The sequence below is a fragment of the Tasmannia lanceolata genome, unplaced genomic scaffold (assembly GCF_043159265.1).
Source record: "Tasmannia lanceolata isolate RefF3 unplaced genomic scaffold, GAP_Taslan_0.1 ptg000002l, whole genome shotgun sequence".
Taxonomy (NCBI): Eukaryota; Viridiplantae; Streptophyta; class Magnoliopsida; order Canellales; family Winteraceae; genus Tasmannia; species Tasmannia lanceolata.
Window position 1 is genome coordinate 22,717,489 of NW_027518679.1, and position 13,833 is coordinate 22,731,321.

The 13,833-nt window shown below is 37.5% G+C and overlaps 1 protein-coding gene across 1 annotated transcript; it reads right to left on the minus strand.

Moving 5' to 3' along the window:
- Positions 1 to 10,301: 10,301 nt before the first annotated feature.
- LOC143882916 (uncharacterized) lies at positions 10,302 to 11,001 on the minus strand. Its single transcript, XM_077386298.1, has one exon. The coding sequence runs from the start codon at positions 10,940 to 10,942 to the stop codon at positions 10,700 to 10,702; it is 243 nt and encodes an 80-aa protein (XP_077242413.1). The 5' UTR covers positions 10,943 to 11,001; the 3' UTR covers positions 10,302 to 10,699.
- Between the last annotated feature and the right edge of the window lie 2,832 nt (positions 11,002 to 13,833).

The window sequence follows — 13,833 nt, forward strand, 5'->3', positions numbered from 1 at the left end:
ACAACCTAAATAGGTAGTACTCCAAAAATTCATTTCCATAGGATGATCCTAGCCCTCCGATCTACAGAGTTTCCATAATAGATCGGAGGGTTAAGATCATCCTATAGAAATGAATTTTTGGCGCACTACATATTTAGGTTGTGACCCATCATCACATGGACGGTTTGGATCATCCTATGATGTGGTCCATACAGTACTTTTTACAAAATACAGGACTATAAGGGCATACACCATATAAAATCTCATCATTTCTCATATAATAAGTGAGATTTTTCTTGCCCCATTTGTGGGTGCTAGAGTATACTGCCCTGCAAAATTTCCTAACCCCTTTGTTAAATCCCACCTTAAAAAAGACCAAAGACATCCATCCACAGTATCCACGAGAGAAACCCAAGTAAAAAAAGGTGTTAATAAATGGGAAAAGAAAAACAATTTCCGGAAAGAATAAAAGAAGCCTCCAATAATCAAAACACAGCAGAAACACCTAAAGAAGAAGTGGCCAAAACCAGGAAAAATGGCACTCCTGCTGCTCTTTCACTACTTTTTTATATCATACATTTGAATAAAGAATGAATTCTTGAGTATTATCTCCCCCAAAAGTGCTTTTAGGATTGCAACCTCGCTTAGCACCAACTTCAGTATTAGAATCCCTGCCGGAGTTATGGTCACCATTAGCATTATGGCCACCGTCGGCATTCTCTTCACTGTGTGGAGGCTTGTAATACATACGAGCAGTCTGAGGGCAATGAGAGTGGAATCTAGCAGCTATTCTCACCCCCACGTCCAAAATCTCCACATATTTCCCCATCTTTGTCTTTCTCCTCTTTTGCCTATAATTTTCTTTAAGTCGAAGGAAATAAAATAAAGATGAGAAGGTGAAGAAAGAAGGGAAAAATCTTAGTCAGGAAATGTCCTAGATTGAAGAGGTGATTAAGTTGTGAGAAAAGGTCACTGGAAAGGATGATGGAGAAGAGATCGGTTTGGTGAATTTATAGCAATTAGCAAAGCAAGCTAGCTTGGCGCTTTTCTTTCCTCTTTCCTCTTTCCTGAGTTAGAAAAACGAGAGAGAGGTCAAAGGGGAAAGAGTCCGAAAACGCGTTGAAGAAGCCAGTAGTGACTAGTAGGTTCGCACATTAGGTCAATGCTTAGAAAATGCCCTTACTTTTGCAAGAAACTATGCAACTTGAGCTTGGGAATCTATACTGTATTACTGTTATAAGGGACTGATATCCCCACTACTATATTTTTATAATGGCACTACTATATAAGTTTCCTACTTTTTCTTGGGGCGCTAATAAATTCGCCCCCCCTACCGGATGAATCCGCTCCCCTTAACGTTTTGCGGTAAAGGACCTCTCTCTCTCTCTCACAGTTTCCTAGATAGACTGAAGGCCCTCTTTGGATTGCTAGAAAAACATTAATCAATATGGCATTATGGGTCCCATGCACTTTCAATTGATTTGAGCCGTCAATTTGATAAGCTTTGCTTTGGATCTTATATGGCTCAAAAGTCATGACAATCATGGGATCCTAACCTCGAAAAATGTATTTTTTCATGTCATTAATAACATGAATGATGTGCTATTGATTGATAATCCAAGCGAGGATTCAACCGAAGATTTCGGGTCTTCTCATGTGAAGAAATCTTTGATGCAACTAATCGCTTTCAATTTGCTGTTTGAAGAAATCAAAGAGTATGAAGAAGAGGGACGAAGGGCATCGACCGTTGACATTAGGCAAGAATGGATTTTTAGTCTTATCTTTTAACTTTTATAGGAAAAATATTTTTATCGTATGAAGCTCATGCTAGGTTGAGTCGGTTTTTTTTTTTGAAAAACCTTGGGTATATAGTATAGCCCTAATTATGTTCTAATATAAGCCCAATAAGATAATGGACCGGTGTAGTGGGCTTACATGGGCTAGAGTCCATTAACCAGTCAATAACCCTAGTGTATCTCCATATGTATAGGAGCTGGAGTCAATAACCCTAAATATTTTACAGGTTATAGGGCCTGAGTTGGCTCTGATCACGGCACATAATGCTATGCTTGGCAAACTCTGAGATCATGTTTGGCTACAAGATCGAAAGGTGTTAGGCACCCGATCTTGCTTGATCAACGATCACTATATACTTGACGGTTTAGAGGTTAGGCCAGTATTTGCATTATGTTCGCTTCTTAATATAGAACTTGATGGATGTCCTCAATTACCTAGTAGAATCTTATGGCAAAGTTCAATCGCTAGAGCCCATCCTCCTAAACTCATATAGAGCAGTATTAATCAAAGAGTATGAAGAAATTTCTGAAACGGCTTAAGCTATTAGAGGAAGGCATTATATAATCATTTATACTTTTAACACAACCCCCACCACCCCACCCCCCACCCCCCGCGTGTGGCCCCTATTTCTAGGGTTGGCCTACACGTGGCACATGTGACCTTGCTTTTGGGTTTAGCCATTGCATGTGGATTTCGCTATCAAGGTGGTTTGAACTCGGGACCTTTGGCTCTAATACCTTGTGAAACTATCTGTTACTCCAAAGGCTTAAGCTATTGGAGAAAGGCGTTATTTAATCTTTTATACTCAACTCAACTCAACAAAGCCTTTGTCCCAAACTAGTTGGGGTCGGCTAAATGAATCCTTTCATGAAGGTGAAAGGAATCTACCCGGCTCTAATCCTGGTTCTAGTCGGGTTCTTCTATGTGGATCATTTTCTTTCTTTCTATCCTATTTAAGGTCATGTTTTCTGTTATGTTCATAGCTATCAAGTCTTTCTTCACTGTTTCTACCTAAGTTGTTTTCGGTATGCCTCTACCTCTTTTTACTCCATCAATTTGGCACGAGTCGTCTCTTCTCACCAGAGCATCCAAAGGCCTACATTGGATATGTCCAAACCATCTTAAGCAGTGCACTCTCATCTTCTCCTCAATTGGTTCCACGCCCACCTTTTTACGAATGTCTTCATTTTTAATTCTATCTAAAATTAACCTCATTTTATTCATGCATGATCTAACAATAGTCAATAGGCTGCTCTGCAACCTTTTCCAAAGACTCCGCAACCTTTTCCAAAGAGGGCATATGAAGAAAAATTAACCGCATTTTGTTCATGCATGATCTAACAATAGTCAAAACGCTGAGGTCATGTGTTGCATTGATGATTTGTTATTCAATTTGGAACGTCGTGAAGAATTTCTTAATCGTTTTAAAAACTAAGCATGTTTTAAAAAATTTGAAGGTAGTAATATAGATGTAACTTTAAAAAAGGCGGTTTGGTGGTGGCCGACCAGCATTTGAAACGAGTAATTTAAAACTTCTTAAGATCCCTTTCAAACTACCTATCATGGTTTAAATTGCCTTAGCAATCAATTTGTTGTAGGGTCAAGTCTACTGGGCGTAAATAGTGGGTAAAGCAATTGTTTACACCTTACCTGAAAATCATGCCCCTTCGAAAGGGGATAAAATCGTGTACTTTACCCTCTTTTACCTCGTAAATGGGTTGCTCTCCCTCCATTTTAACTCTAGACTCCAAACGCCTGAATGGCTTACCACCAGAACCATAGTAAGTACCACGGTGGTAATAATTGAGTAAGCTTGCATATGCAAAGTAAAAAAAAATGAAAAAATAGCCAAAAAAATAGAAAATCTTAAATAGATGGAATTTTTTTAAAAAAATGAACTTATGAACTTATGAACTTATAACATAGAAAAATAATTGAGTAAGCATGTATATGCAAAGTAAAAAAAAATGAAAAAATAGCCATAAAAATAGAAAATCCTAAATAGATGGAAAAATCTTTTAAAATGAACTTATAGCATAGAATGGACCATCTCATTGGTTTTTTGTTAGTTGCCCGGAAATATGGATCTGATTAAAAAAAAGGGGAAATGATTTTTTCACTTCGCCCCTCCCCGGCATTATGCATTCGCCCCCCTTTTAACGTGATCCCACTGTTCACGTTAAAAGGTGGGGTGAATGCATACTGCTGGTGGTGAAAAAAAATCATCGCCCAAAAAAAAATTAAGATCTTATAATAGGGATCCAAAATGTGCCCATGGATCCCAGTAACGTGTCTGGATGCTATATATACATTTATATTGCAATTGGTAATGTCTACTGGACCGTTTGGGTCTATTGACACCCCTAATGGCCCCGAGAAAATAGAATACAATTACAAATTGGGCCTTGTTTGAATAGGGTATTTGCTAGGGACCATCACAGAAGGCATTTTGGAACCTATATGGCTGCACATTCATGCAACAGCTATTACGCGAAATGCCTTCTGTGATGCTCCTTAGTAAAGAGGGATTAGTCCCGCCCTTTGTCATCAACAAAAAAAAAAATGAAATGAAAGGAGGCTCTCAAAGACAACCAAATCCGGTAAAGCATATACCATTCCCAACTGTTACTGTTGAAGAGAACTTACTGCTACAATACCGGAATTGATATATTCGCCGCCCCTTTTTTACTTAGGATAGCCCATCAAGTGTATTTATGACCAAGGTTTTAAATTTCGACCGAAATCGGAAATTTGGGTCCGAAATTTCGGGTTTCGGTTGAGACCGAAAAATCGAAATCAACTATGATCGAAACGGTACTTTATTTCGATTGAAATTTCGCTTATCCCGAAATTTCGTCTGAAATTTAAGGGATTTCACCCAAAAATATTGAATGTTGATGATTATTTAATATTATCCTGAAATTTAGATCGAACTTCCGTACCCTATAAAATAGCGGTAATTGAGATTTTGTCAGATTTCGCCCAAATTTCAGAAATTTTGGCCGAAATTTCAATTTCGGTGAGGACCGAAACTGAAATTTGAAAGATGTTTATGACTACCCTTTTGCACTAGAGGGGACTGACGACTGTCCCAATTTTTATTTTTTTTTAAAAGGGACGAATATGTCATTTCCCATATAATAAATGAGAAATTTCTTGCCCCATTTGTGGGTGCTAGTGTATAGTGGCCTGCAAAATTTCCTAACCCCTTTGTTAAATTTCCACCCACAGTATCCACGAGAGAAACCCAAGTAAAAAAGGTGTTAATAATTGGAAAAAAAGAACAATTTTCAGAAAAAATAAAAGAAGCCTCCATTAATCAGAAGACAACAGAAACACCAAAAGAAAAGGTGCCTAAAAACAGGAAAAATGACACTCCTGCTCCTCTTTCACTACTTTTTTCTCTCATACAATTGAATAAAGAATGAATTCTTGAGTATTATCTCCCCCAAAAGCTCTTTTGGGATTACAACCATTGGTAGCACCAACATCAGTATTACAATCCCTGCCTGCGTTATGGCTACCGTCGGCATTATGGCCACCGTCGGCATTCTCTTCACTGTGTGGAGGCTTGTAATACATGCGAGCAGTCTGAGGGCAGTGAGAGTGGAATCTAGCAGCTATTCTCACCCCCACGTCCAAAATCTCCACATATTTCCCCATCTTTCTTTCTCCTCTTTTGCTTGTAATTCTCCTTAGAAATAAAATAAAGATGAGAAGGTGAAGAGAGAAGGGAAAAATCTGAGTTAGAAAATGTCCTAGATTGAAGAGGTCATTAAGAAGGTCTTTTGAAAACAATGATAGAGAAGAGAATGGCTCGGTGAATTTATAGCAATTAGCAAAGCTACGTAGCCCTTTTCTTTCCTCTTTCTCGAATGAGGACTAAGTTTTCAAGATTCAACGGTCGCCCATTACGACAATGCGTCGGATATGCCCTTACTTTTGGAATAAATTACGCAACTTAAACTTCAGAATCTATACTATTGTAAGGGACTGATATCCCCACTACTATGTTTTAATAACACTACTCAATATGTTTCTTACTTTTTTATCAGTTTTCCCCCTCACGCTAACCAATCACAAAAGTGTAAAACAATTTCTGTAGTGCCATCATACAAAACTTAGACAGCTATAAACAATTTTTTTACAAATACTACTAAATTTTAATGGGATTTGCTAGCCTCCTTCGCATAAGCACCTTTGTGCTCTGTCCTTTGCAAGTGATGACACCCATGTCAGATGAATTAAATGAATAAAGCAAAAGTCAACATATGCGGCTGTCATCATTTGTATTGGACGGAGCGCGAAGGTGCTTCTGCGAAGGAGGCTAGCAAATCCGAATTTAAATACATTAGAAATGTAAATTTCTTTCAAGCTAATAAACATCTTATAGAATTGAATTTCTCTTTAGCTATAAAATAGCTTGTATATGTAAATTTCTTTATAGCTATTAATTCTATATTTAGTAAATTAAAAACATTAGAAATGTAAATTTTTTTAAAGCTAATAAACATCTTATAAAATTGAACATCTTCTGTTAAAGTGTAAAAGATTAAATAACGCCTTCTCCAACTACTTATTTTGGAGTAATTGGTTGTTTGACATGGTATCAGAGCAATTGCCCTGGGTTGAAAACTCCTTGATATTAAAAATCAACATCTAATGTCCAACCCAAAAGAGGGGCCACGTGTAGGCCAACCCAAAAGAGGGGCCACATGTGAGGGGGAATGTTAAAGTGTAAAAGATTAAATAACGCCTTCCCCAACCGCTCGAGTAATTAGTTGTTTCGTATCTTATAAAATTGAAATTCTCTTTGGCTTTTAAATAACTTACACGTGTAAATTTCTTTATAGGTATTATTTCTACCATCTGCCAGAAATCTAAGGGATTTCTCACGTCACTTGGCATGTTGTGGCAAGAATCAATTTGTTGGGTCCCCTTTTAGGTCGTACTCTCGGTTTCCCTAGCATTACTCTTTAAAGAAAGCTAAAAAGTTAAAATTTTAAAATAAATAAACTCAATTCTCACAATATAGTACGTTTTCTCAAAACATATAAAGAATTTTAGTACGCAACATATTTTACATACTACAAAATACAAACACTAAACATTAAAAATTAATAAATTAAGAAAATATTTAGAAAATAACAAATATATAGAAATAGACAAGATTTGCATTGGCCAAGCTAATCATGAACAAACGGACATGTAAAGAATATTTCTCCCACTTGGGGCTAAGAGAAGCACTTTTGATTGAGCAGTAATTAAATAAGTCATTCATTCCCTTCTGGTTGGAACTTAAACTTACGTGATAGGAGCGTTAATAGGGCTGAAGGGGGTAGCGGCCACGTGCGAACTTATATGCCTTTTTTTGAAGCCTCTATGATGCAGGTGCATCTTGCACTATTGAGGATATCAACGTCCCTTATTTAATCAAGGGTTTAAATTTATTTTATTTTATTTTGCAATTTTTTTGATTGGCCAATTTTAGGTAGAGTTTGAGTTTTGCTAGGATTTTTAAGTTCGGCAACACTTCTCATTCTCACCTAAAGAATCTGGTGGAAATGGAGTGATGAGAAACTTTAGAAACTTTCTACATGGGGATACAGTGAGTAAATTGATTGAGACACCATTTGATTATACCAAGAAGCCAATCTCTAATGAAGGAGACAGTGTGAATCAGTTAGATTATTTTAAACTGATTGGTAGTCTCATGTATGCTATGAGTTGCACTAGGCCAGACTTAGCCTTTACAGTTGGCATGCTGAGTCGTTTCACTAGTAATCCTGGCCATGAGCACTGGGATGCCCTTATGAGGCTGATGAGATACCTTAAGGGTACTCAAAGATATGCTCTATGTTATAATGGTCATCCTCCTATCTTGGAAGGATATTCTAATGCATCATGGGGCTCAGAATTAGGAGACAGTAAATCTACCAGTGGTTATGTTTTTACACTGGGAGGAGCCGCTGTTGCATGGAAGTCAAAGAGATAGACTTGTATTGCTCTGTCATATATGGAATCAGAACTTTATGCTTTAGCTTCTGCAGGAGATGAAGCAGAGTGGATAAGAGATCTGATCCTGGACATTCCATTGACCCATTTAAAGATTAACTCTTTAAGTTTGTTCTGTGATAATCAAGCTACAATTACGGTTGTGAAAAACTCACTCTTTAATGGTAAGAGGAGACATGTCAGGCTGAAACATGCCACGCTGAATTATCTTCTAGAACAAGATATTATCACTTTGGTTGATGTGAGATCGAAGGATAACATGGCCGATGCTCTTACGAAGGGATTGAACAAAGATCGAATATTCAAAACTGTAGGGGAGATGGGGTTAAAGACTGTGTAGACGTGTCTTAACCTACATCCATGTTATTTTGAATTTTTCGAATCTCCCTATCTTGGCCAAGATAAGCATTTGATATGTTTCAATGATGCTTACAGTTGTCTTTATGTCATTCCATATTTGATGACATGTCCTTCTTAGGAAAGGTTGTTTCATGCCAAACTTGATGATACAGCTTAACTCAATTTGGATATGATGCCCGTAACATTCTAAATGAAAACATGGAATGGTTCTTTATAAAAGAAACTGTTTAGGTCTTGTTCTTGATTGAAACTTGACATTGATGCTTATTGATATTTATATTTATTTTTTCAGCCATTACGAAATTGTACCAAGTTCTTCTGGTAGAATTAGGTACTTTTAGTAAAATACACAAATGATTGGATTCATTTTTTTTAATGAAATTTATATTTGGTAATTTACAGGAATTGGCAAAAATTGAGGAGATTGCCTCAATTTGGATCTTGATGAGGATGACTTACTTGATGAGTGAATCCTTATATAGCAGTGAGAACTATTATTTTCTTTTCAGTTGATTAAATAGTTCACCTACATGTGAAACTACTTATGTTTGAGTTTAGATTATTTCTAAAACTCTTAGTTATTCTTTAAAGTATTTTTGTTTTTAGTTGGATTACAGATCTTTATTGATATGGTGATATGGATGATTCAATAATTTTGTTTGGACATCACATTAACTATCTATTGGATTGTGCTATATGTAGAACATAGGAAGAGATTGTTGGGTATATAATATAACCCATGTATGTTCTAATATAAGCCCAATCAGATAATGGACCGGTGTAGTGGGCCTATTTGGGCTAGAGCCCATTAACCTATTAAAACCCTAGTGTATCTCTATATATAGGGGCTGGAGGCAACAAACTTGGTATTCCAAACTAGATACCTCGGGTGTAATGCTTCAAGCAACCTTGCTTGACCTAATTACCTATAACATTTTTTAGTCAAAAAAGTAGCAGAAATTTTGGAAACGGACCTTAGTGGGTCACGCAGCAGAACAAGATTTTTGAGATCTTTATGGCTTTCGTCATTCTCCACCCCTTAAAAAAGGAAAATCCCGTAAAAGAATAGTTGCTGAACGTACCCTAAGTAGCCAAAGAATGGACGGATTTCTTTTAGAGAAATTTTAGGAATTTTAAGGATTTTTAGTGGCGCGGAAATTCAGCCACCTGCTGCTGATTGGTTCACATACAAGCATCAATCCGCCGCATCTACCCTGCGTTACTTTATTAGTTATGTCAACCCCTTATGCACTAGCCCCCTACATTAGCCTCAGGATCTCACTGATCAGCTATTTGATTTGGCATTGCTACCGCACATTCTTTCAAAAGTAGAGGACTCATTGAGAAGTGGCTACATTGATATATGCCAAGGCAAGAATGTGATGCGGCACCAAAGGAGACGAGGAAAAGGAATCTACCATACCAAGATTCGATGCCAACAATTTGGCCCTTCTAAACGAGTGTTTGGAATGGATGCCTCACAACTTTAGAGACTACAACTTTTAAGAAATGGTTCTCAACCTCACTTTTCTTTCCCTCTTTTTTTCATTTTTTCTGCATAACTTTCAACATTTTTAGCCAAGGAGAATGATATCCTCGTTACCTTTTTTCACACTTCCCGTCTCTTTTAACCTTCTTGAATCTTAGCCATTTTTTTGCCTCATATATTAAAACTACACTAAACTCTCTCTCTCTCTCTCTCTCTCTCTCTCTCTGTCTCTCTCTCTCTCACACACACACACTTATTTTTTCGTCCAATTCTTAAGATATTACACCCATTAGTTTCCAAAATGCCTACAAACCCTCCTAAACTCACACTCTCTCTCTCTCTCTCTCTCTCTCTCTCTCTCTCTCTCTCTCTCTCTCTCTCTCTCTGGAATTTGTTTTCATGATAAATCGGTCTCCAAGTGGAGATGAGGGTTAAATCCCTAAAAATCAGGAAACAAAATCCCCAAAACTTGTATTTTTCAATCCGGTTTTGATTAGTGTTTTTTATTTCTGGATTAGAAACCATACATAAAATTGGCATTATTAAAAAAAAAAAAAACAAAGGTGGGACACCAAGAGATCTAAGCTTCAAGTTATTAGTATACCCAAAGCTCCATAAGTAAAGGCGGAAACAATACAAGACAGATGAAACAATTTTTTTTTTTCTTTTTTATGGGTAAGCTGGGGTTAGGCAGGACCCCAACCAGATGTATTAATTAAGGAAAAGATATACATGAAGCTTGGAAAGCAAACCCTCTACATGCAGAGGGGAACACCAACCCGGCGGACCCAAAAGGAGGGACCCCGCCAAAACCAAAAAAACAAGAAAACAAACATCTTAAAGAGACAGACAACTACCAAACAAGGAAGAATCCAGAGAAATACAAAAAAAGGCTAGTGGGCTCCACAACTAAAACAACCGAAAGGGGAAAAAACAAACACCCCGAATCATATCCAATGACCCAAAATTATCCTAATTTTAGAGGAGGCTTGGAAATGGAGGGGAGCACACAGGTAGGAGATGGGCATATTTAGATGCAGATCGAAGAGGAGAAAAGTATTAGAGCCCTCTAGCTAGCATTTTTTTGTAGTTTTCAATGGAGTCGAGCCGTTGGATTTGAAGTTGGTGCCTGAATCTCCTGATGAATGCCTCTGCACATTCATTTATGTCGTCTGATTCGCGATCTATCTTCCTCACCTCCACAAATGCCTTTTCTCTGGCATGGGACCTCTCAAGTGGATCTTCTTCTTCTTCTTCTTCTTTAGCCTTGGGTTGGGTAGGAGTCATGGAGCTTTTCTTCATCCTGATTTGGTTACTACGAGCCTTTATCTTTGCCAATGCCTTTGAGAAGAGATGTATAAAAGAGCATGCATGCTTGAAGTGCAATACTTTGATTTGTTTTATATGGGATCAAGTCAATACGTTGTTTGAGTAAAAAGCCGTCTTCTGTGACTAAAGGAAGCCTAATTTTATTATATTATTCAAGTAATTAGGTACACGCATGCGGTGCATGTGCAGTTAATGTCCAAAAGGAAAACTGTGGGTGGAAACACCAAAAAAATACCTTAAACGTGGTTTGTTGACTAAACCTGTAGTAAAATATAATCATATGGCTTTTAAAATAATCTTTAGGGATTTGCTAGCCCCCTTCGCAGCCCCGTCCTTTGCATGTGATGACAGACATGACAGTGAATAAGACAAAACCTGTCACAAGTCAACATAAATGGTTGTCATCACATGCAAAGGGCTGGCGCGGAAGTGCAACCACGGTTAAGACGTTTTTTTGTGTAATTCATCTCCAAAGCATCACCACGACAGGCTTACGTGTAGTTAGGTATTGTGTCCATGGTGGTGATGGCTTTCGTTCAATGTCCCGATGCTAGGGGTGCAACTCGGGTCGGCTTGGATCGAGCTCAGGCCAGCACGAACCCAACCCAAGAAATCATTTACTCACCGATGATGTTCAATCCGATTCAACTTGAGGAACCCTTTTTTTCAATATGAACCAACCCGAGTTTTTAAGCTTACTAAAAGAATAAAAATAATTTTTTTTTAAAAAAAATGTTGGGTTTCACTCAGGTCAGGTTGCCCAAACCCCCAACCCAAACCCGACTAAGTTGCACCCCTACCCAATGCCCAAGATTCCATGGGAGATTTTTGTAAAATCCAATGTCGCTAAAGATTCTACATCACATTCTTCATTTCCTAAAGTTCGGAAACAAAACGCTCGCATTTGTAAAATCATGGAAAATGACCTCTCTTCCATTTCATTTCCACCTAAAGTTGGTCAACCGAATGGACCTAAGGAATTGACTGAAGCAATAGCTATACCTTGAAGTATTATTTTGTGACTACTGATAAGGTATACCTGTGGTCATTCCTCTCTACTTGAGTTGGAAGTTTCCATAAACCATCTATATTGTAACAAAGACCTAAAGTTATTCTCATGCTTCAGGGCACTTTGTGTCGTCGTGAAAATAAGGTTGGTTTGGAGATTTTTCTTAAACAAAATGAAGTTTTTCTTAACAAAATGGAGATGTCACACCCATGCTCTGATGGTTCCACTAGTTATATTAAAAAATGAAAGGCTAGGAATATTAAATACAATTTCTAGGAAAAATACATGAGGACATTATGACATTTCTCTTCGTTTCTTATATGTTTTCCTCTCCTCTTTTTTCACATTTCCCCTTCTTTCCCTTTTCTACTCTTAGGGGCTGTTTGGATGCAGGGGCAGAATTTTGGAATCTCATTTTCCTATATGTTTTTGGCCATTTGTCTTTTGTTTAAAATTCTTCCTGTAACTAGTAGTTGTTTCATATAAATTAACAAAAAAAAAAACCTTGGGGCAATAAATTAGACGTCTTAACACTTTCTCTCAAGCTTCTTTACAAAACTTAAGGTTGTTCTTGTTTTATACAAAAACTCAAGGTGTCTAGATTGAATTGTACACAAGGGTCCATTCCAACAGTGTTAAATAGGGGGTAAAACATTCTTTCACCCCTTTACCTTGAAATGGTGGTTATTTCGGTGGGGATATTCCAACGGGGTTAAATAGCCCTCCTCAGAACCTGCAATGACGGGAGTCTCGTGCACTGGACCGCGCTTTTTTTTTAATCCTTCCACTAGATAGGTAAGTAGCTTATTATTAGCAATCTTACAGTGGAGATTCTAGCTACATGAGTAAATGTGTAATAAAAAAAAAGTAGTAAAGGCCTCTTCACTTGAATCCTTTAGCTACCAATCTTGTTTTAAACAGTTTTAGTTGTGTTTATTCCCTGATAGGGACAATCTTGTTACTATCACAAATATGACTAAATAAAAAATAATCAAGAGAGGGTATTTGGCCTTCGTATTCTTCGACGAGTTTCAACCAGTTACGATCACAGTCATTGCAATTAAATCAGTGTCTCACTCTTCCTCGATCGCAAGGGTCGTAGACCCTGAAGACTGAGACCCCATGTTAGAGAAAGTACTGAGAATGTTCAGAATCTCAGTTCTAATTCACCAGACGCCAGAAAATGGCGAGCTTGCTGAGAATGTTCAGAATCTAAGATTAAATTTCATCAAATGCTAGAAAATGGCAGGCTTGCTAGAATCTTTGGAATCTTAGTTTCTTCGTCTCAATAATCAGTTTTTGGACTCGATCAATTCTCAAAATCCAAAACAAAAAGGGCCTCAGTTCCCAAAATCCAAAACAAGGTCTAAGGTGTAATGTATCAGCAATAAGAAAACCAATAACATCTACAACAAAAATAATGATAATGACCCTGGAAATGGTTGTCCAAAATATTATTCCGGTGAGATTATATATCACCAAGGACTAAACAGCCTCACTGAAACAAGTACTTGGGGGAGTCATTATCTGACAGTAGCTGTAACCCAGACCTTGAAAAGGTATCAGGTTCTGGTTGGATCTAATTAATTTTTCAGCAAAAGCTCAACCCAATCTGACAAAAGTTGCTCTCCTACTAACAATATCTCCCCTCTTTTCTTCAAAAAAAAAAAAAAAGAACAGAAAAAAAAAACACTAACAAGCTATGCCAGTTGCCGATTGGAGAATAAGATAATCAGAAGTTCATTGTAAAAACTACAATTACAGAGAGATTGCACCACAGTACCTGCAACATGCTCATTGTAGAATCTATAAAACACACAGAAATTGCACCACAGTACCTACAATGGCCACATGT

Excerpts from the sequence above, each read along its gene's own strand:
- LOC143882916 (XM_077386298.1), bottom strand. The coding sequence starts at position 10,942 with ATGAAGAAAAGCTCCATGACTCCTACCCAACCCAAGGCTAAAGAAGAA.